This window comes from Lasioglossum baleicum, chromosome 2 (genome assembly GCF_051020765.1).
Source record: "Lasioglossum baleicum chromosome 2, iyLasBale1, whole genome shotgun sequence".
Taxonomy (NCBI): domain Eukaryota; kingdom Metazoa; phylum Arthropoda; class Insecta; order Hymenoptera; family Halictidae; genus Lasioglossum; species Lasioglossum baleicum.
Window position 1 is genome coordinate 14,461,563 of NC_134930.1, and position 25,101 is coordinate 14,486,663.

Genomic DNA, 25,101 nt, shown 5'->3' on the forward strand with positions numbered 1-25,101 from the left:
GTTAAAATCATTTAATCCCTCCGTAGTATCCGATTTTGTGTCCACTAACAATAACTAGACAGCAGATCTTTATGCAAAATATAAATTGTGTGTATAAAGCGTATACAGTGTAATAAAAATTTTTTTAATGTGCCAACTGAATTAAATTGCACTTACTCATTTTCCAAATCATTATCGAAATCCGTAGTCTAATAATAACCGCTTTGATATTTCCCATAAACGAAACGAACGGTACATACACAGACATAACTTGTATATATATAATGTATACTTTGATATGAAACATATAAAACAACCATTAGCATGGAAACACGCACTACGTTCGCCAAAGCGAGACGACAACGTCATTTCGGCGTTTACGCCGTCGCGTAAACATATTTTCATCGTTCGGCAGAAACTAGAAAACGTCGGTGGACAAGAGTAGGTTCACCACGCCGATAGAACAACACAGCATAGTCTGGTTTCTGTATTTCCCGTCGGTTACAAGCAGAATTTGTTTATTATTACTGTACGTCGCGCCACCGTGCCGGCATCACGAGCAGAGACCAGAGGCGAAATTAATAACGTCTGCGCGCGAGCGGAGCCCGGACAAGCGAAACATTTGTCAACCGGTAACAAATGTTTGCAGAAACGGCCGCCGCGCAGTCATTTTTCACGGTTTCGTTGGACGACACGATGTCACCCTGTCCGGGAATCGATCGGAGCGATTCTGTCATTCGTTCACTTCGATTCACACTTTCCCGAGTCGAGAGATCATCATTAGTACACACCGGATCTTTATGCAAAATAAAAATGTTCTACTTGAATTGCAACAAACCGGAGTGCAATAGGGATTTATTTTCTTTCTTAATATGTTCAATCGGTTTGAAATTAAATAACAGTATTTTTAAATTCGTCTAATGTTTTTAATGTTTTGAATTACACTTACTCACTTGTGTCATAGATGTATAAAGATCCGCTTAATCATTAGACTCCGGCTTTTATACGAAATAAAAATTGTCTGTGACCACTGCAAGATACAAAGAACGTTACAAAGACATAGTACGACCACAGAATGTAAGAAACGGCACGGACCCGAGGGTTTTTCTTAGATCAAGACTTTGCTGTAGTAGTTAAATACACACTTATTAGCTCGCTGTCGTATGCAAAATAAAAATTGTAAGAAACCGAAATGAAATGGTGATGCGTTTCTTTTAATAATTCTAAGAAGTCGAAAATGGCGTGATTCATTGTTATCATAACTGTATAAAATGCACAGTCTATTAATCAGAATAAATTAAAGATTAAAAATTAAAACATTGATTGTGCTTGTTGATCTCAAAATCGACGTACCATCTATTTTTGTCTTGATATTATACATTAAATGGATAATGCGAGAATACACCATTATTCCAGTGTAGTTTCATTCTCCAAGGTAAACACGACTTCTGTCTGCCATTGTACGAGAGAGTATCTTGGCTGCGTAATCTCATTGATCCGCGTTACGCCGTCAATCGAGGCAGCAAAAACTCGTTCGTTATCCGCTCCAACTTGGTGGATAACAAGCTGCGATTCTTCTCGGTGGAACTATACTATTCGATGGTCCCGCGTAAGTAACGTCGACCAGCGTATATCACATACTTGCCAAGATCTTATCCGATTCGTCCAGCTCCCAACAGTTATATGAACAACATGTTTGTTGCTGCATTGTTCGGCCGTGGAGCTGTTTTATCCAGCGCTTTTCACTCCATTGTTTCCGCACAGTACAAAATCTTTTTCTTTTCAGTCGAAGCAATACAATGTATAAATTATATTGTATAACAATGTATTAAAAAATACATGTATTAAAGCGATGAGAAATTACGGTGTATTAATTTAAATGTATTGATTCAACGTGTAGTTAAAAAGTCGTAGGTACATGTTTATTTCAATCAAACCACCAGTTGCAAATATTTTCACTGAATTTCCTGTTAAAACGCCAGACTTCATTTTAATCATTAGATTTGTTTCATAGATATTTATACAATTTCCATTTGAAAATCGTGCAATATTCGTACCAATCAAACTCTGTGCGTTTCAAATAACGTATTCAATCGACAGACAAGAAACCATACAATGCTCATTTTAATTAAAAACAACACGGAAAATATTTACAAAGCTCTTCATAAAAGACAAGAGAATCAACCGCTACGCGTTCAGAATTGCCAAAAGGAACTTGAAATTACATTATACATATTTCGCGCAAGCTGAGCGCAGCCTTCATTCGGGGCAGAGTTTCGAGAGCGCTCGAGGAATTTCGCGTTTTCAAAAACTGGTTAGCGCGAGAACGGATGATAAATTAGACGAGGATTTTTCTAATACGAAAACGAAGCCCTGAGGGTCATCAGCAAAGAGAGGAGAAAGAGAGAGAGAGAGTAGAAGTAGAGAGAGAATGGTTGTGCGGTCGCAATTAAAAAATCCTGGAGAGTCAGTTCTTTTTTCGAATAGCCCAAGTGATTTCGTGCGCGAAACACTTTGTCCTCGCACGAGTGACTCGCCGCGAGCCGCGGAATTTTCGCTGATGCTAGTCTGGGCCAGGGGATAACACAAGCTGGATGGGAACCGGTTGGGAAAACGTTGAGGGAAAACGGGAAACTGCCGCGGCGAGATCAGAACGTGGAAAGTAACGGTCTCTTGCCGGACGCATTCGGCTAAAAATGTAAAAACGTAAAAACACGTTGCCATGCCGGAAACAATGATTGCCGGCTGCTTTGCAAATGTTATTGCGGACACAGACCGGCTGACATACCGACAAAACACGTCCCCAAACTACAGTGTACAGGGTGTATAAAAAGTAATGGTCTGCATCCTAGGAGTGAATCCGTAGTCTGGAAATTGTATACCTTGCAATTAGTACAGACGATTTTTCAATACAAAATACATTTTTTTCAAATACAAAAAGATGAATTATTTCGTATCAATTAAAAATATATTACAAAAACACAGATACGAGGAACAGGCGGGAAAGCTAAATAAACATTTTGGCTCGCAACAAAGGCAATGCACGTAGTGGATGAAAGTCGACCGAAGCTTCCACGAACCAAAGAAACGAACGCGAGAGCAAAAGCGCTGAAAGAAAGAGTCAAAGTTCCGTATCGTCGGGAACAGTTACGGAGAATGAATTTTGCGTCGCGAGATTCAGAACTAACCTATGTACAGTTTCCGGCATACTTTGAAAGCTCGACGAGTTTCGTGCAAATCCGGCCGTTCGTCCTGAACGGTCGAGCAAACAAAAGGTTCCGCGAGAGCAACAGTTCTGAGAGATCTAGCTATAGCACTTCGAATATGCCGCTCTATAATTGCGTTTAATGTTTATTCATAAGCAACCGAGGACGCAGATTCAACGTGTCGGTGGTGTAGTCATCGAAAATTTGAACTTGTTTCATGCGAATCAGGAGACCGTGGTCCTCACATGCGTGTGACGTTGATTGCGGATGTGTTGAAAGAAGAAACGTATTTTCACTCGACTTTTTATAATTATCTTGAGTATTTGATATTTTGTATAAAGATCCTTAGAGTTTACTTCTAGTAGTTTCAGTATCTCATAATATCTCTAATATCTAGAAATTTATTTTGCATAAAGAGCTGCAGTCTAAATTTGTACATGAAATAAATTCTTCAAACAATTAGAGAGAACAATTATGAGTAAGGAGTAAAATTATTCTCTGAATAAAACGTCACATTGTAGAAAATTTATGAAAATAATTCCTCCATAAAATTCGCAGTCTAGTAATATCAATTTTGGGAATCAGCGGATGCAATAAATTCTTCAAATAATTAGAGAGGCAAACGCGTCACAGTAAAATTATTCTCTAAAATAAAATAAATATTCCACCGTGGGGGGAGAATTTATGAAAATAAACGTTGAACTGTGGTCTGAACGGTTTCAACAACCGAGATCGATATTGTAAACGGTTTCGCAGGGAGCGATTTTTCGGCGAGCTGCGCGGAGCGTAAAACGCGTCGCAATTTCGGAACTTAGGCGGGGGCGACAAAGCACAAAGTTATGAAAGGAAAACACCGTGAATTATTAACGGGGCTCGCGGCGGCGGAGCGTGAATTCGCCATTTTCCGGGCTCCATGGCGGAACACGGTGAAATTAAACAGCCTCCGGCCCGTAAGCTCTGCTGCCATTTGCACCGAATGCTTCGAGCTAACGCAGTTACACGCGTCCCATCATCGTGTCATTACGTCCTATATCCCGTGCTGTTCGCCGTTAGGATAGAGCCGAGGTCTGTTCCCCAGTTCTCCGGTTAGAGCTGTGGCAAAACTGGATGTTGTGATATCTCGACGCAAGGATACGCGATATGCTTATGCGACACGCGACACACGATACGCGACTTTTCGATAAACGTGTTTACAGCCGAACGAACAGTTTGCTTCGGGAACCGGGCAACTAACTGATTCCAGGTTCGCTATGCTTTTGCCATGGTCAAACTGCACTGTTGCAAAGCGTTGCATTCGGTTGCATCCAGTTGCATCGCGCGCTGTGCTCGTCTGTATCATTTGTTCCCGCGCGTGCTGGGAAAGCAAAGCGCGGTGTTTACAGTGATGAATGATTCGGTATCTAATTAAAGCGCAATTGACATTCGATATTGTTATAGGCTGCGACAAAAGCGTCTTCTTCTCTTTAATCATTTCTGGAGGTAGGTATATTTAAATGTTCATAATATTATGTTTGTCGAACCACCCAATACGAAAAATATGCCAACACTTTGCAGGTGAAGAAAATTCTCTCCAGCGATCGTGCTAATCGATTAACTTCACGATGTTATTAAAAAAAATTTATTGTAAAAAACATATACAGAATTTCCCGAAAATGTTGTACTTCCTTTAAAGGGATTATTCTTGGGGCCATTTAAAGCAACTTTTCCTTTGCGAAAATGTTCTTCGCGGCTTTGTTAACATTAAACCTACGGAGCCTTAAAAGTAACTGGTACACACATGTTCCCTTATAAAAATGACAAGATTGATTTTATTTAGACTTTGTGCGGCTCCTATAATAATACGTGCTCTACTAAAGATATTTATACAATCAATTCTTATAAAAGCATTTTTATTATTTCCATAATTGCACAATAATAAATCTGGAACCGGTCATTTTGACCGGTGGTGGTAGGTTTAGAGTTAAAGACTTATCAACGAAAAACAAGGACCAATCGGCACGCTTAGCTAGATGTGTCGTCGCGCTGATTGGTCCATGATTTCTGTTAATAACTCCTTAACGAAACCGCGTAGATCATTTTCGTAAAAGAAAAAGTTATTTCAAATGACCTCAGGAATCACCCCCTTCAAGGAAGAACTTTGGAACACTCTGTATAATTTGAGCATCGCGTTCGCAACAAAGAGCCTTCACACCGTTGGCTAGTTATGCGCGTGTATAGCCGCGTATTGTCGCGGGCAACGGAAAAACCGAGGTTAGCGGCGTTTCTCTGTAAAACGCGATTCAAGGGGTGCATGCTCAAGCGGTCCTATCAAGCGGATTCGTCGGACCAATACGCCACGTTACCTCACAGCAGCGATCGTCGCGTCGCCGCTGAAAGACAAAGCCGAACAACGAAAATCGTGTGCCGCGCATCGAAATCCGTTTTATCGACCCACTTTGCGGCTGGTTCCGCGCGCAGGATATGTTTCATTCGCGCGATTTGTTGCGATCTCCATGCCTTTGGCGAAACGGGTATATCGTTTTCCAACGACTTTCGAACCTTTGTATTCGTCTCCCAAAGCTCCGCGCTTTTACGTAGCTTTTCATTACAACGACGCTCACAGGACATTCCGTTCGGACGCTGGACTCGCGTAATTTCTTCCTTGCCGGTCGCTTTAGACGTTTCTGACGAGAATAGAGTTAATAGGAATCTTCGGAATATTTGCAAGTATGTACAAAGACTGAATTATTGGACGTGTGCAGACAAAATGAAATTCATGTCCCAATTTCATTGAACCACAAGTTCGATTTTATATTTTTTCATATATGCTTTCAAAGTATTTACGAGCAATTCGTTGCTATGTAGAACAAATTCAATGATTGAACTGTTAAAACGAGGTTGTGGATCAGTGATGGAGATGTTTGCCTCAATTAGGGCAAAACCGTCACCACTATACCGACCACCGTCCCCTTCCAGTAAGCGCCGTTTAAAGAAAAATTGAATCTCTCAAAAAGAATTTCATCAGGTATAGCCAGTGTTGGGCAATAAATAAATTTATTTAAATAAATAATCATTTAAATAACAAGTTATTTTTTATTTTGATATTCAAATAAAAAGCAAAAATAATTATTTATTATTTCGGCAAGTCTAAATAGAATTATTTAAAATAATAAAGTTAATTCTTGTTTATAAATACAATTTCAATTATTATTTGTATTGACAAATAACCAAAAACTATTTATTTGATTTCCACCTCAATCCAAACAATAAATAATCTTTTATTTGCAAATAAGAATTAATAAATAGATCACTTTTGGAATTATTTAAATTACTTCTATTTAAATAAAAAGTTTAGTTATTATTTGCAATTAAAATCACACGTTTATTTATTACTTAAAATAAAATTTGCTCGTCTTCCCGATGTCCGATTGATCTAAAACTTTGGACATATCATTTTTTCATGAAATGGAACAATATTGAGGGGGAAGGGTGGTCCAAAATAAGGTCCACCCTACCGTACACCCAAATGGTCCCGTTCAATAAATGTTCACTCGAACTGCGAACACGACGTTGCAGTGTTCGTCTGGTCCCGAAGCGTTTCCGCAGAGATTTTTGAAAATTCCATTAGGCAGCGTGCGACGTATGTATTCGTAATTCGCGGGTGTGTCGAGCCACAGGCGAATTACTGCGAATCGCCGACGATATTCCATTCCGCCATCCACTCTGCGAGGCATGCTCGTCTTTCCTCGTAAGGAGAATACGAGATAAGGGAGCAACATTTTTGCATCGTTCCCAGCGAGAGGAATAGCTCCTTTGCGGCCCGCTCGGAAAAACGCAGAGACGCGTACGCCCTTCTCGTTTCTTTCATCTCGCAGAGGGGAAATTTCATTTCCCCTCATCCTCCGACGTGTTCCAACCGCTGGCGCTCTATCTCGGAGACACGCGCGCGACGCTATTCCGTCATAAGCAGTTTTCCAAAATCGAAAGGGAGATCCGTCGCACGATTAAACGAAAGCTGTTTTTTCCAGGATCCCTCTTCCCTTTCTCTCTTTTGACATTCCTGTTTTACGAATTTTTTCGCGCCCTGAGAACTCTGTCACGTTGAATTACAAACATCACCTGATCGATTCACTGCACTCTGTTTAATAAATTTCTGGCGTCGCGTGACGACGGTAATGTGATCGTTGTCGACGAGCGATGATAAGGCAAATAGATACACATAGAAGAAGAATAATAGCACCATGCATACCAATTTTTAAAGAGCTTCGTGCGCTGAATATGAAACTCGTTTTTCTTTACGGCTATCAGCTTCCTGAGTTGATTTTAAAAGGAGAAAGTTCGAGAATCTCGTGTTTCAGAATTTTCACAAATTCTGAATGATTCTGTAGACTGTATCAAATATAACAGTGTATTTTTAAATAAAAATGTAAATATCCGAACATGTTAGAAATTAACATTTTTCTCATTGTCAGTGAATTTCCGAGTTGATTTTAAAAGGCGAAGTTATAATTTAAAGTTCGAGAATGAATCTCTCGCGTTTCAGAATTTTTACAAGTTCAAAATGATTCTGTGGACTGCATCAAATGAAACAGTGCATTTTTGAAATAAAATTGTAAATATCCAAACATGGTAAAAATTAACGCTCTAAAAGAACGAGACGAATTTCACTACATCAACTTCCTGGAATGTGCTTTTTATCTTCGGGAATATTTTCTGCTGTAACCGTAAAAGCCACGTGAATGTTCCTTGTGTAGGACGATTCTTTAGAACCCATGTACAACGATATATTTTTTTTATAACATTATAAATGTATAAATACGTGTAAACAACGCTTTAAGAGCGTGGGTCATCCGTACCACATCAACTTCTTGAAATGCTCTTCAACTTTGTAACAACTTTTTCAAACAATTCTGTATAATCTTCCAAATAGAGCAGTATATTACAGCGTAACTTTATAAACATTTAAATATGTTCGAGATAGTGCCCTAGGAATGCAGGACGCCTGTACCACGCTAACTTTCTAGGGTGCTTTCCAACTTTGACCATTTTTTCTACTTTAATTTTGGAAACTATGCTAAAGTTCCTTGCATACAGGGATATTATAAACTCTCTCGAACATAACAGTATATTGTTATTATAAAAATGCATAAAATCCACAGTCTAGCTACTACACGTAGCGTAGCCACTACATTGTGATATAAGTACAAGATCCACAGTCTAGTTACAACAATAACAAATTCCGGTATTATTTCAGCAGTTATGGTAATGGTTTCACTTAGGATCAACATGTTCCGACGAATTCGTGCAACTTCTTCATTCACACAGTGTTCGACTCATCTACCATTCACTTGTTCAAAAATGATTGCCATAACTAGAACGGATTTGATGCACCGGATTATTGCAAAAAATGCACTGATTTCAACAGTAAACGTCGAGTTTCAATTTTAATGAAAAATTGCTACATTTAGCTGGAATTATAGGTAATATTACAAACTACGTATTGTTATGAGCATTTAAGCATTTTTTATTCTTTTCGATTGGACGAAACACTGTCCGCCAGGAGGAATCCCATCGTCGGCGTGGTTAACGTATCGTTGTTTATTCGGCCCGAGAAGAATCTCGGGTAAACGTAAACGTTATTGCACTCGGCAGGGTATATTTATTCGGGGTAGTTTCGACTCAAGGAAGCCGCGGCAGGGAAGAGCAGGTAAAAATTGTGTGCGTTCTACTCCGCGTTGGACGTGGATACGTCTCGGGCGATAGAAGAAAAGCACCTTTCCTCCCCGAGGAGTGACATGTTTCGCTCGAGGAATATTTCCTTGTCGGCGAGACAGACACGCGGCGCTATATTAACTCAGCTCGCAGACAGTTTATGCGGATTTACCAGCATTCGCGCGTACGAAGAAAACGGGGAAATATTTGCATTCTTTCTTTACCCGGAGCATAGCGATTCTTGCGCGATGCAGCGTCTCTGCTACGCTCTGCAATGCTCTGCAATGCTCTGCAACGCGTTGCTACGCTCCGCATCTGGTTCCCTGTCCGTATCGTTCCTCGTTTTGTTTTTTCGGGGCAGCGTCTCTGTTCGCCTGACAACGCAGCCAGGAAAAAACAGATTGGACACGATCGTTGCTTCTTCTCGCTGCCTTCCTAACCGACTCCCGCGGAAAAATTTCGTGTGAAACAGAAAGAGAACTCGGGAGAACAAAGGACATCTTTTTCCATTTCGTTCCGCGAAATCGAGGTTCCATTTTAATAAGGAACAACGGAATAAAAGGTTTTCTCCTTCGTACAGAGAGAACAAGAGAGAGAATTTCTTCACGGCGTAGCGCGAAACGCGGATGCGAAAGCTTTTCACAGGAACGAGCAGTTTTAAGTAACCCACCCCCTATTATGGCCGCGGATTCAACTTCCGACGCAAATATTTGTCCTCCCCGGTTAAGAACCGGCACGAAGAATCCCGGCGAAAGTTCAACGTTGTCGAACCAAAGAACCATAAGTTCCGAGTCAGTATTTCTTTTCCCCGGCGGTAATGTACTCCGAACTCAATCGATCGGCTCAACCGCTACGCGTTCGAACCGTTTGCTCTGTGATTTTGATCGAACGGGTTCGAAAATCGTGTCAAATTTTTACGGAAAAATGGGTGCTAGAAACTAATTCATTGTCAATTTTAACGACGTCACAATGGCGGATTTAAAACTTTCTGTTCTGCAATTCGTGAAGTTATAAAAATGGTTTAGGATACTTCTTTACTCAAGTACATGTTACTATAGGAAAGCTCACCTGAAGAACCTAGAAATTTTTAACTTTTTTAGATGTAGATTTTGACGAGGAAATGCTGAAAATCCAAGTTTCAATTTTAGAAATCCACTGGTTCAAAAGTTATGCGTTTTTAATGTTGGTATGTAGTGAGCGTCGTCTATCATCATCGAAAATCGCTGACCTCTAAAAACGCATAACTTTTGAACTAGTGGGTCCCTAAGATTAAAATTTGGATTTTCGGCATTTCCTCGTCAAAATCTACAGGATTACATTTTAAAAAGTTTAAAGTTGTCGTTTCTGGATATGAAGTTCAGCTGCTTAGAATGCTAGTCCTACGCAAGAAACATTTCTGCAACTTCCACGATTAGGGCCCAACAAAATTCTTACCGGTAAAATGTTCCCGAAATTATTGATTTTGTGAAATTGCTGAGAACCTTTTTGGCGTCAAAACGATTGCAAACGTAAGAGTTTCCGTGTCGATCGGTTTGCCAAGTTTGCAGTTGGGACCGTCGCGCGTCGCGACACTTGATTCGACGAATAACGTTTAAACGCGTTGCGTCGTCGTTTCCGGGGCATCGTTTTCGATCTCGGTGAAAAAAGACTATGACACCTGACAGGGAAGGTCTGCAGGATCGCAGGAAATTCAATACGGTCGGTTGATCGGCAAAACCGCGTAGGGTTAACGCGATCGGAGTGATCCTCGACGTCGAAAAAGCGGCGCGACGTGACGCTCGCGATCAAATTCCAACGAGAAATATCGACGCGTGACCGTCGAAAAATATTTGAAGCTCGGACAATAGCCGATAGGTGATTAAACTCAGGTATCTATTTAAACAGGCATCCATATATAAGTACGGAAACCATAACTTAATCCCCGTAAAAATTTTTTTACCATTTTATAATCGGGTGGATTACGACGAACACAATTTCTACCTTCGAAGCATTTTTCTATTCACTTACAAAGCAGATTACAGAGCAGCGCTGCAGATGTAAAATATAAAATTCTAACTAATAGAATTGAGTGTTACACCATTCCAAAAGAACAAAATACGTGGTGCATATTAGTAGATTTTAAAATACGCCACAGTAGTAGATTTGTCAGATCTCGCGAAAGTTATCTTTGATTTTCCTTGATTTTTACCCATCAGTCGAAACACCGTGCATCGCTCCGAGAAAAAGTTGCCGCGACTTTCGCGGAACTTTGGTTTCTTTTCACGCTTTCTCCTAGGCCACTTGCTCCTAAGTGTCTCAGCGAAGGCGCTACTTCGGAATGAACTTCCGATCCGATAAGGATTCGTCGAGAGAGGAAAAGAAATTCGCGATAGAGAGGGAGAGAGAGAGAGAGAGAAAAAGCAGAGATTCGTCTTTTTGCGCTGCGGAATGCTAACCGATAATCCGTTAAAGTAATGATTCATTTCTTCCCGCGTGGCCGAAGCAGTCGATGATGGATCGATCCGAGGATTTCCGGGCTCGTGCTGCCCAGTCGATAGCGCCGTTACGATAGATTAATTCGAGCTTTTTGCGAGAGACCGAGGCTACAACGAATGGATCCGAAGAGCGAACGCGATGAGCCGATTCCAGAGGAAATCACGCATTTTTTCAAAGGATCGCTTCCGCTTAGCGAACTCGAGATCGTTGCCGATTTTTATTCGTCACCGTTCCTAGTTTGATAATAGCTCGTTAACACGAACCTGATGGTGTTTAATTTAATTTATTGCTTTCATTGATTTTATCTGCACTTACTAAAAATCGGATTATTTATTTTCAAGTTTGTGATTGGCATTTATCGAATTTTTTATGTTATTTTGACTTTTTTCATACGAGAATTTCGCGACAGCTTTCATATAAGCCCACAGGAGTTCATAAATTTCTTCGGAAAATTTTAAAATCGGTTTGAGGTAGTCCCTTTACGTCAATCATGTTTCTCCTAGCAATCGACTGAAACGTATTGATGTTTCCTAAATGAGCCGATCAGGTAACACGAGTTTTCGGCTTTCCTATAACCCCTGACAAGTTCCGAAATTCTTCCGGGAAAATATTTGAAAATCGATTTGAACTATCCCCTTGAATTTCAATCATTTTTTTTACCGAGCCACCGATCAGGATTTATCGATTTTTCAGCATGGTCTCGATTTTTCCTACGAACCTAAATGTATGCATCATAAAGTGTGATCTTCCAGCTTTCGCATAAACCCTGAAAAGTTTATAAATTCCCCCGAGATAATATTTTAACATCGGTTTCAGGTAGCTGCTTGAAATCGAATCATTTTTCTCCGAGCTATCGACTGGGATTCTCCGATTTTTCGACATGATCTCGAATTTTTCTACAAACCGAAAAGCATCTATCGCATAGAGTGGTCCTCCAGCTTCCATACGAGCCCTCTAAAGTTCATAAATTTTCCCGGAAAAGCATTTTAAAATCCATTTGCAGTAACTCCTTACAGTCCAATCATGTTTCATCGAGCTGCCGATTGGGATTTACCGATTTTCCGACATGATCTCGAGTTTCCCTATAAATATAGACGATTCTAACGTAAACTACGATCTTCCAGCTTTAATTTGCGCCCTCTAAACTTTACAACTTTCTTCGTGAATGCATTTGGGAAATATTATGCAATGTATCGATTTTCCAATTCAACTTCGAGTTTTCCTACAATCCCAAGCGACTCTGTCATGAAGTAATACAATCATACTGCTGCAATTCAGGTCCTCGAAAGTTGATTAACTCTCTCGGGAAAGCATTTAAATATTTACATTTACAACACGAGACAAATTTCAATTATATCCATGAATTATTATTCAACTTAAAAATTCACTATTTTTCAAATGTATAGACATTATAAATACATACGAATTCACTCTACTCTCTCAATAATTCAGTCTACTCGCAATAAATGTCGCCCACTATAGCCATCTCGCGTGTCTCCCTTGTATACTCAATTAGGAACTTCCCGAGTAAAGTTAACGAAGTATATCCCCCCGAAATAATAACGAAATTGCGAGGCATTGCGTTGAAATTTGCCAGATCGAAGAGCAGCAGCAACTAGCAGATAGTTATATTGATAACCGATAACGATGGGCTCTCATCGCGTTTCCCATCGACGAACTTATTTAATATCGGCCGCGATTCACGCGATTATTCGCGTCGAATCGATTAACGAGCGATGCCGGGCATTAGGCGAAGCCCGGCAAATAGTTTTCGCAAGACGTTTCATCCGCTTTTCATCGTCAACGAACACCGTTACTACCACTACTCTTCCCGAGAACGAGTACATATTTCAAGGGGAACAGCATAAAAGGTGGGTACTTTAATTAAACGTTTATTAGCCTGAATAATTAGACGGAACTTCTTTTGCGAATCCTTCTTTATGAGAGTATAATCTCGGCATTGTCCTTACCATGTAAACGTATTTCACCGAGGCATTAATTAAAAGCTTTGCGAGCCCATTTTCGTCCGGTGGTTTTTTACGCTCGTGTAATTCGTGCCGGCCATTGTCCATCGCAATGCCGACTAATTTTTTGCAAATATGACGATCGATCCGCTGAAACCTCGATATTGTGCGGGCGAGCGAGAGACGCGTCGAGACTGCGGATTCTTGAATATGTACAGGGTCAATTTTTGGGGTCTCGAGGTCACATTCATTTTTTTTAAACGGGACCACTCATTCCATTAGGAAATCAATTGCTACAATCATTCAAGGCCATTGTAGGTCACCGGCAGAGGAACATGGTTCCTGTTTCCAGTAGTAGAGACGCAGACAATTTATATTTCACGCGAGATGGTTTAGAAATGTGGCAGAGTAATGTTTCGAAAAGAGGAATAGACGATTTTCGCATTTTTGTAAAAAAAAGGGTGCGCGCTCGTTTGATGAGGACGAAGACAGATTATCCTTTAAGGCGACTAATTAATTGGAGGCCCGCGGTAATTGAATATACCAGGTTAGTTGCGACTCCCAGCAGGCAAATGACCCACTTGCGGGACATTTCCCCGTAGAGTCGCGAAGAGAATACTCGCCGAGGCGAGATCAATCATCCAAGAAGGTCCCTCGCGCTCCTTTCCACCTGTGAAATAATTAGATCGCGCGATTGAAATAGAACGGCGACGTCGGTAAACTCTAAACGGTTCGAGCACTTCCGAGACTTTAGCTCGATGAAAGAGCTCGCCCTCTCCCTTTCTTTTCCTCTCTCTGTGTATGTGTGTGTGTGTCTGTCGACTCGATACGATTTCAGCCGCGAAAGGGGACAGCTTTACCCGCGATAATGGAAAGACGAGCTCGCCAAGCTTCTCCGCGCTTATTTTTCTGCTCGATAGTTCGTTTCATCGAAACGAGAAAGAGAGCGACTCCGTAGTTTCTCCGCTCTCTCTCTCTCTCTTCTCGTCCTGATTCTCTCCGGTTGCTCGATTGTAACACTCGAGGTTATCTATAAATTTCCGGTTGATTGCGTTTCGCCAGTCATCCGATAGCGTTCCGAATCTCTTCCTGCTCGAATTGACGATCCGTGAGCCCGGTCAAATGTACATTTAGGAATCGATCCTCGAGAGCAACGCTTGAGGATGATCTACGGAACGTTACTCTTTCGGATCTCCCGGATTACTTGTCTCAGGACGTTTTTAACACTAGCCACTACAGTTCAATCAATTCGCCTTAATGCAGTAAAGTCTTGTGTGACCTAAGCCGGATCCTCGGGTCCGTTCTCAGTCATAGATCGTGCACAGGGCTACTATCTTTTAGGTAAAAAAAACATCAAAAGAAATTTTTCAGGACGAATCTATTGCAAATTTTAAGATTGAAGCTTCTCTTTGCAGCGATTGTTTGAAATTTGATCCACGATTTTTTTGGCTGTGCTATAGAACAAAAATGAGGAGCAAGTATGGTCGTGCGAAGTTTTCATCGGTGCGCTAATCGTCGGTAGATAATGAGTTAAGCATTCGCGAGGACGCGAGCGAAGTTTAATGGTCTCGCGTCACATTCCTCGTTGGTCGAGAATGGAGGCGGCCGAGGGTACGAAAAATGGCGGGCGCGTTGAACGCTTGTACTCAAAGAAACGTTAAGGCACAGGCTGCATAACGGAGCGGCAAACGACTCGAGATAGGACTGGAAACGCCATGCTTAAGACCCTCAAAGGGGCTCCGATTTAATTAGACGAAATAGCATCAGCGAACCTTCCAAAGAGCTACTGTTCTCGAAACTAGGCGAGCAGAGACGAGACGAGACCAGACGAGACGTGACGAGAGGGACCTTTTTCCTCCCACGAAAAAAACCTCTATATATCCGCGTTTCTCTTTCAGCCCAGCCAATTACCTTAACCTCGCAAAGTGCTGACTGCGATTGCTCTCCGTCCAGATCGTTGTCGCGGCGGAATACTCGCGAAGAAAGGACTCAATTTTACTTTTCAGTCTCTTTGTCTCCCAAAATTATTAGCTGGACCAATTAAATCATCACCATAATAATTGATCCACCTGTCCTAACACTTGTCTCACGTTTTCGTAACTGAACACGTTCGCTGCCAGCATTTACGAAAATGTTTTACTGGTTTCAGTCATGGAGTCTCTGAATACTTCGCATTATGACTTTAAACAAGTGTGTAAAATCTATCTGACTCTTCTGTTGATTTGTTTCTATATTTCGTAATGGAGGTACGTTGCATTTCATAAAACCAGAGACCAAAGATAACAGTTATTCTAAAATTTTCTACGATAAAAATCATGAATAAAAAGCTGATTATATTATTGAAATTTAAGATAATGTACATACACGAAATATAAAGAAAAAATTCGAAGAACAAGATGATTAAAAAATATCGATTTATATACTTGTTGGTCACAAATGACAGTTAACTAGCGTTCAAAAAATTGGATCCTCCTCGATAACTGTTGTCGATAAAGAAAAACTGTTACGATTGCTGAAAGCAGTTATCGATGAGAGAAGTTCATAATCCTTATTTGTAACCAATACGACTTTAGTCGATGAAATACTTGTTATGCTATGGTTTCCTTTTCTTTTCGGTTATAACAGTTATGGTCTCTGCATAAAACCATTGAACAAGATGAATAAGCAGTGAAGCAAATGCTGGCAGGCGAGCGTGTTAACAAAGAGGACGATGTCGTGGAATTTCCGAGTTCAGGAATCAATGACAGAACAAACGACAAGTGAACCGCGGTCGATGGTCTCGCAAGCTTCTTATTTCTTATTTCCGAAAGCGTAAAGCTCGAGCATTATCCGCGATCGACTCTCGGCAGGCTGATCCGGTTATAAATTTCCGATTTTCCCTGTTTGTTCTGTCCGCGGAAAAAAGGACGCACACCGTCCCGGTGACGTAACAACATCGTAAATTGCGCATTGATATATCGGCTGGCTTGGATATTGTGGGGCTCGGTGTTATTTGTCGTCTTGATCTATGCGTATTTTCTCCGCGTCGTAAAAAAACGTGGGTTTGTCCGTCCGCGGATATTTATGCCCCGCGAATATTCGATTCGGCCCGATTCCGACGATGAGATCGAGACACAGCTTTCTGTTTTATCTCGGATCTGCTGAAAAAAAAAAAAAACGAAACGCGTTCATTCCACTCGAAAGTTTTCCGTGTTGCGCGCCGGAACGGTTCACGGTATAAAAATGTTTTTTTACAGCAACGATGGAGGACCAACACTAAGAAAAATTCTCCTCATCGACCGAGCCAATCGATTAACATGGATCATTCACAGGAATGTGTTGTAAAAAATATACAGGGTGTCCCAAAAATGTTGTACTTCCGTGATAGGAGTGATTCCTGAAGTCATTTGAAGAAACTTTTTTCTTTGTTGAAAATGTTCTCCGCGGCTTTGTGAGGAGTTACTAGCGAAAAGCGGGAACCAATCAGAACGCGTCCGTGTTTGATCGCGGATTATTTACTTGGTTCCCATTGCTGGCAAATGACGTAAACAATTTTTATTTTACGCGAAAATAAAAGTAGTCGTTAACACGAAACCTGCCAAATATTAAAAGTATCTGGTGAATGTTGCCGTATAAAAATGGCAACGTTAAATTTATTGAGATTGTCTATGATTTTTCCGAAATCGATTTCATTACTTTCCATAAATAAATTTTTATAATTTCAGTGATTGTATTATATGAAACCGGTGATTTTACCATGGTAGGTTTAGCGTTAATATTTAACAACATTATAAATCGCAGCAATATACATTACTGTACACCTTTTGTGTCCAGATACTTTTTGACAATAGTGCACACATTCTCGATATGTACATAGAATCGAGTCTCTGAACAAATTGGTTTCCCCGAAAGTCGGCAGGCCTTGTCCATTAACGAAATCCATTCATTAACGCGCGATGGTAGCTCGATTAGCTATATTCCCGTCAGATGGACAGAGAAATCCATGGTGTGCCAGCCGGTCGAGAATTCCAATTAACGAATCGATACATTCAGACAATTACTTTTGCAAGAATTAACGCGATAATGGAGACTTACTGTAATGAGAGTAGCTTGTCAATAGTTGCGCGTCGATAGTTGACCGCACGGAACAGGGATTCTAATTAACGGGGGCCCGGTTTTCACCATTGGAATAAATCGCACGCGCCAACAGCCCCGATAAACAAGCCTCTGTGCCTCCAGGAATCGATGACAAAAAAGTAATTGAACCGCGCGCGCATATGTACTCGACCAGCGGATTAAACGATTCGCTGATTTTTGCGAATAGTGTTTCCCCCATCCCACTCCCCACCTATCCGCACGATCTCGATTTCTCTCGTCGCCTTGCTGACAGATCCTAGTGCACTCGTTTGTTACACCGAGTTACTAGCCGTGTTACAAACCGAAACCTATGAATCATGCTATCGACGCTTATCCCGGAAGAGGGTTGCGTGTTCGGACAGCTTCGAAATTTTGCAGACGAAAATTTTGGGAACCGATTGCGAAATCCGATTCGAGAGAAATGTTGGCAAAGAGAAAGTCGGTGATATGTTTATATTTCAATCTAATACGCAATTTAATATCAATTTCTTAATTCAAGGCCATCCGAAGGTCGTAGTATAATACATTACTGAATTCGTCATGGAACCGCCTTCAAAACTATATGTCTGTGGTTGTCAGGAAGTTTCGAGATATTGCTGTTTAAAGTTTTGATCACGAATGCTTTGGCATAGGACGTTGGTTAAATTGCATTGTTTCCTGAGCCTTTCGAATGTGTTTCCATGACTTTTTTTCTGATAAATACGTAAATCCTCTAAAGCTCAATCAATGCATAAACTAAAATTTTTTGAAATTGAGACATGCTACTTGAAAGAGTCGAGGTGGCTTTTCATTGGAAAGAAACTATTTTAAATACCAAACAGTGCGCAATGTGTGGTCCATTGAAAACTGATTAACTTCTGTTGGAAACAGTTTTCTATCAGATTAGCGGAGTGCTTTTAAAATGGTGGAGACTAAATTGAGGTACCGCAGGTTCGTACAATCGAGGTTCTACGCTGTCGTGGATTAAACGATTAAATACGATCCCAAATTCGTCGTGTCGGGTATCATTTTAATCAGCAGAATGTCACGAATATGCCGCTGAAAGCTTCGTAAAAATATAATTCGCGACCTTTTGTTCCGTAATTCTTTTATTGTATGATAACCTCATTCAGTGACCATTCCTTTTGAACTGTATTGTATTGGAGAGCTCCGAATTTTTCGATTAATTTGATATAATATTCTCGTGCTTAAAAAATATGTATAAATGACTTTGTTTGATAAAATGTGGAGGTCGTGAACTTAGTTGCCAACCTATAGAGACAAAAGAGATACCATTGAATTATCTCGCAGAGTCGATGTTTTGCTTACTCTCTATCCTCTTCCATGTTTGAACAGCAAGAGATCGAAGAATAGCATCTGTACGCTATGAAAACGACACTTCGGTCTAGTTTCTACGGCTAATAGAATAGTGAATGGACATACCGTGCATCAGTATCGCGAGGAAGAAGATACAGATGATCCTGGTCGTCGTGCAGCATCCGGCCCCTCTGGCACCACACTGTAAATCTATTCGCAGCGGCTTCACGGTCCATCGTTTCCGGTTCATTTCGCGTTCACCAGTTTCGCAGGTCGTGCCAGCCCGAGTGCAAAGCGATGCGTCTTTTCTGCGGACAACAAACAGAAGTTCTGCTTCGCACACTGAATCGATCTCGACAGGCACACGCCCGTCAAGGGTAATCTCCCATCTCCACGCTGTGCTGTTTCGTGTTACACAATGGCGCTAACTTCGTCATTCGCAAGCCACTTCGTGTACCGGAAATATCTAAATGCGTCGCTTTGCATTTGTAACGACTTCCCCGAAGAACGTCTTGCATTCTTAAATCGCTCGAGACGTTCCTGAAAGTTCCTTAACGCTGAAAACCAGTCAAATGATCGTTTTCAATTCTTTTATATTCTGATTAGACCCCGAATCTTTATACGGAATCAACAAGAGCTACATATATAAATTTTTAGATTCACTAACAAAGTCATTTTTGTCATAAATGCATAAAATCCGCAGTCAAATTATAATTCACAAATTGTATTAAAAATTGCACCGAATCTGAATAAATTCAATCGCTTTATTTCTACGAAACAACACGTATCAGCTACATTTAATGTTTCGGGAGTTTAGTATCCTCTTTTTGTTTTGCTAACGGTTAATCATTCTGGAAACAAGAATTTAATTTTATTCAGCTAAGCGTATTTGGATATTTGTTTGTCGTCCTGTATATTTCTTGTGGAGGAAATAATTATGTATTACATTTATTTCAGTGGGTTGACTGTGTGTACTGTAATATAAACAGCGCTGTTTTATTTACTGAATTGCATCGAGTAAATTTAATGCGAATGGTTACAGATTTGTCAACGTGTTAATTGATGCATAAACAACGATGAACGTGTATCGCTCATGGTGAAAACAAGCTATAATCGATACCACTGAACCGTAGATAACCCCGTAACAAGCATCGACACGTAAATCCACGTTTATCAGCAATTATTTCTTAAACCTTGTCGAAAAAATTCTATGAATTTTCTCAGATTCACTTATCGATCACGCTAAATATAAACTAGTATCTTCGATGTTACACTGTAATCATGTTAATTATACCATTGCTTAATTAATCGGCCGCAGAGTCCTTATCTCGTAACGAGTAGCCTTGGATCGAGTCGAAGTTGAAGTAGCTCGGAACGATTTCCAGCTTCTTTAACTTGAGACGACACCTTATGCATATTGATAGTGATAGACTATGCATGTGCATTCGTTAGATGCAGCACAACAGCAGGGAAGCATAGTGCATATCAATGGCTAATCTCGGAACTGCTGGAGAGCTTGAGGGCGGGCTCGAAAATTGATTTCTTGGAGAAGAAATTATTTGCACTGTCCAAAACTTTATAAAGAGGCTGATTTTAAGAATTTAATACTGTCAATACAGTGTCTTCAGCTAATTAAGATTGTTAAAAAAGAAAAGAAAGTTCTATATGATAGCTTGCAATTCATGCGAACAATATTTATTTTACATAAAGAACCTCAGTCTAGCAATTAGTATAAACGATAGAATTTCTCTCTTCTTTTAATCATCTTGAAAAATTGAATACAACATAAGCGGATTTTCTTATAAATTCTTTGAATCTCTTCAGTATTTCAAACAGCAGCCATCCAATTTTATGATAAATGCATCAAAGCAGTAGTCTGGTGTGATCAATAATACACTTAAAAGTTGTTTGAAAAGCCGGTTTAAAAATCGAGCTGCAACAGCTAATCGGTTAAATATTTTCACTGTCATGCATTCGATCCAGTCATTTTGATCGCGAGCGGATAAAATCCGCAGTCTAATTATTCCCGATAAGCGTTATTTTACGGATCAGCGTGTAGATGAAGCTAAACAGCTTTCGCGAACGTATAAAATCGCGACTTTTTGACAAAGCTATACGCATCGTTTGATTTCAATTTGTTTGGTCGGCGAGCTTCAGCGAAATCCACGATGCATACGGACAACAGGCTGATTGTTGCCTGGCAAGCGATGGCCGATCGTTAATAAATTCCCCATTCGCCGACAGATAATCGAAATTATAAACGCGCCGTGCAATCGGCGCTCCTCTCCTCTCTCTCTCTCTCTCCTCTCACTGGTTGTCGCATTGTGCCGCAAATCCCCGTCCTCGCAAATTGTTTTACAAATATTATTATTCAACATATTGATGTAATCGACGCGATGCATCTTATGCAAACGTTCGTTATTAGTTTCGATTTATACTCGTTTATTTTCAATTAATTTCCAACGAGTTTAATGGCTGAACGGTTGTGCAAACTCGCCCGAAGGATCACGCCCCGGCAAATTCTAAAATAACTGCTCCGAGGCTGGCTTTCGACAATATTTCGCTTGCACGACCGTGCAAAACGACGCGCCACACTCCCACCAGCGTCTCCTTATGGTAATTGTAATTAGTTGCTCGCCGGGTTTATTTGTTTGCCGTAAATATGCCGACTCGAGCGCGGGCTTCTATCAAATCCACTGAAATTTTTAGTCGTCTTTCAAGTGACTACTGAAACATATTCCGTACAGTTTATGAACCATAATTATATTTACTTACTGCGTTTAATATGATTAATTCCGGTGAATTATTATAAGTAATACAATTATGTTTTCACTGCCTATTAAAAGTGCAAATTTTACACAGTAATTAAATCATTAGAAAAAATGCAGATTTCACATGGAAGTTCTAGAGTGACCACATTTATATTTTTACAGTACCCATATATTGTTATAATTGTTCATGAATTTTTTCAGATTTTATGGTTGGGTGTGCCGTGGTGAAAAAAAAAATAAAAACCGATATTTTCGACGTTTTTTAAAAATGTTACGTTTTATTTATTCTGCAAAAAAATTAAATCTTATAATCTTATAAAATTAAATTTCATTAATTCTTTTATTAATTCCGTTAATCCATTTATTTTTTTTAATTTCTGACTATTATAATAATCGTTGGTGTTTTTGTAGAATTCTTGTGGAAGAAAAAAGAATTGAATAACGACGGATGAGAGAGAAATTATCTGCAATTTCAGGGAATATCTCCGGATAAATAAACAACGAAATATCGTGGGGAAGGGATGCGGGTTTGAGGTGCTTTGTCATGGTTCCGGATCAACGAACTATAGCCATAGTGAGTAGGGGGAGGCAGTCACTAGGCGATAGGCACTAAGCACTAGGTATACCAAGCACTCTAGGTGTACTAGGCACACTCCTTTCTATTCCGCGCGTTTCCATCGCGTCGCGAGAAACGGGAAACGAGAAACGAGAAACGGGAAACGAGAAACGAGAAACGTACCGTTGTCGAGGGAGCGGCTCGTGTCGAGCACCGTTGTTGACTCACTGTCACCAATAAAAGCTCCTCTATTGCGTCCGCGTCGGGGCCACGTGTTCCCGTGCTTTCCGGTGCATTTCTCTCAATATTGCTCGAATTTCCACGCAGCCGGCGGAATTGCACGCGGCATGGCACCGTGCATTGTACCGTGCACTGCACCGTGCATTCCCGTGTCGCCCGTCTCGTCTGTTCTCGCCTATACTCGTCTCCCGCCGAAAAATGTTCACCGTTTCGAGGTAAACGCGTCCCACTATCAGAGGCCGAAACGTCGTAGCGTTCATACAGCTTTCTTCGAGCTTTGTCAATGCTGTAGAGACGTAGCGATCAAGACGTCCCCGAGACAGCCGATGTCACGAAGAACGCGCTGCAGGTGTGGATGATGCTACTTGCTGCGAGCAGTGGTACAGATCAATGGAAAGGCGACCGCTGACAATAATTCACAATTCATCAAATCACCAGTGATTTGCAACGTGATCTATGTTTATGGAATTTCTCTAGGATCAATTGTTTTGTTCCTCGTCTTTAAACAATGATTTTTTTCATATCGTTGCTTAAACTGTTTTAAATTGTGCCTAACCCCAGTTTGGCAAGCTTTATAATGTTTCTTGCAGTAACTAAATTACTTTGATTGTGTGGCAATAACGAGTTAATTTATTTGGACTTCGGAGAAAGAGAAGAGAGAGGCCTTGAAAACTGGTCAATATTTGTTTGGTTCAACAGCACATCTTAAATAAAATAAATGCAATACAATCTTAGTGTAGCTTGGCACAGGATCAAGCTAACATAACAGAACTTTTACTTAATCTCGTGTCATCAATGATTAACCGTTTTACACCATTTTTACATTAAACGCGACATGTTCTTTACAAGAACAATTACGCTTGAAAGGTTTATTCAATGGTCGAGAAACGTTAAAAGGATCGAAGGTAGCGAACGAATTTAATCTCGATTCGAAAATAAAGTATTCCAACAAGAGTTTTATCCGGTCCACGGCGAGATGAATTGGATTGGTTGCGGATGCGGTGCAAATTAAAACTGCGCATAGAATACGCGTTCTTGCGAAAGAGATACATCGTCGACCACATGCACATTGGAACTGTTATTGATTTTATTAAACACAGTGACGTCTAATCGACTGGACGCGGTGTTCCTTATTTTTTTAATTTTATTAGCGAAAATATTTTGTTTGATTCATACACGTTCATGAATCGGATAAAAGCACCTAGAAGAGACAAAAATGACAAAAATGCATACGAACAAATTCAGATAGAATTTCGAGATACCGATGTATTATTTTCAACTTAATAAAATTAGTAAAAAAGGAAAGAACATTTTAGTTGTCTCCTGTCTACTGCAATTGACGTTCAAAATTTTCAGTTTGCATAGAGATCCGCTGTCTAATGATGACACAGTTCTTACTATGTAAAACAATCTTGTAATCACTTTCGTTAATATAACTTCTCTTGCTAGTCAGACTATGCCATTATACATTCGAAAATTGGACGCATGAATCATGTAAAAAGAATAAAGAAGTACATCGTAAATTAAGGCTACATTTACGCAAGGGATCGCGAGAAGTTTGCGGAAGAACATCGTAAATTAAGGCGAAATATTCGCGAAGAATCGCGAGAAGTTTGCGGAAGAATTAGTCAAGAAACATTTAAAAAGTTCGCCAGCTGGCTACCGTAATTAACTGGAGCTCGGTTGTTGTGGAGCATAATGAACGCTGGTTGAGATTGTTTAGGATGTGACATGAAGTTAGTAGGTAATTAGCAATATTGTTCTTCAATAAAACAAATTTTCGCAACCGATTCTCTTACCATTTTTAACTTGCAGTATTGAGGTAACGGAAAGCATGAAACATCGTTATAACTAGCACAAAACCGGTACATACTTTAAACAAACAATCGCAGCAGCTTATCTATCTCAATTACCTATTAACCCCAAGAAACTGTGTCATGATCCGTTCCTCCGAATCTCCACGCAAAACATGAAATTCGCTATTTCAACAAACAACAACAACAGCTCCTCGCGAAACAAATACACGAATCAGCGTGCACGCCGAACTGCAACGCAATCAGAGGGCAACTCAAACATGCTACAATATTTAGAAACAGAAATCGAGCGAATTTTCACCCGAGGTTTGTACGAGGGTTAAACAAACATTTCCGAAAAATTGTCGAGTGGCCCACTTCGCCCTTTTGTTCCGATACTCGTGTCGACGGGCAGGCGATAAAAATATTACTCGAAAAAATTGGAACAAACGTTTGTTCGTCAACCGGGTTAGCTGTGCATGCGCGCTATGCTTTTTTAACGAGTTCATTGACCCCTGCAACTTTTTAACGACTCGGGGCACGGCCGATCTCATCTCGAGGGACTCAACTTCGATTATTCTCGTTTCTTCGAAGGATCCAAGCCGAGATTCGCTGACAGCCGCGGTGGTTGTCTATTCCGATAATGTTGCCGCATTGTGGAAGAAAATGTAAGCAATGAGAATTTATTCAGATGCTTCCCCGTTTTGATGCTAGAAGGTTTAATCGTTTTTATAAAATAATCTTTATAATTTGAACAATTTCAAAATGAAAAATCTCTCTATTGTTGCGTTGAATGCTTCGAGGACAGTAAAGACCTCCATAGTAATTATGTCAATTTTAGTGTGAAATTGACTAATCACCTGCGTTCGAAAGAGTCTAATTGCAGGCAATTTACCACCGATGAACATCGGGCTACAAATTGTGATACAAATTACACACACGAAAGCTAGAACAAAGCCTGAAATCAGCTGTGACGGAAATTAAATTAGAGGAATTGGAAATTCCTCAAAAGCG

The 25,101-nt window shown here is 40.3% G+C and overlaps 1 protein-coding gene across 2 annotated transcripts in view; it reads right to left on the reverse strand.

Moving 5' to 3' along the window:
• The window catches only part of LOC143215644 (zwei Ig domain protein zig-8), a 105,851-nt gene that overhangs the window by 80,061 nt on the left and 689 nt on the right, over window positions 1-25,101 (reverse strand). For both annotated transcript variants that reach the window (XR_013010407.1, XM_076437945.1), the window contains exon 2: window positions 18,854-19,035. Coding sequence is in view for 1 of the 2 variants with exons in the window: in XM_076437945.1 (XP_076294060.1) it covers window positions 18,854-18,977 (124 nt within the window). In the remaining variant the exon portion in view is untranslated. The remainder of the gene's footprint in view (window positions 1-18,853; window positions 19,036-25,101) is intronic.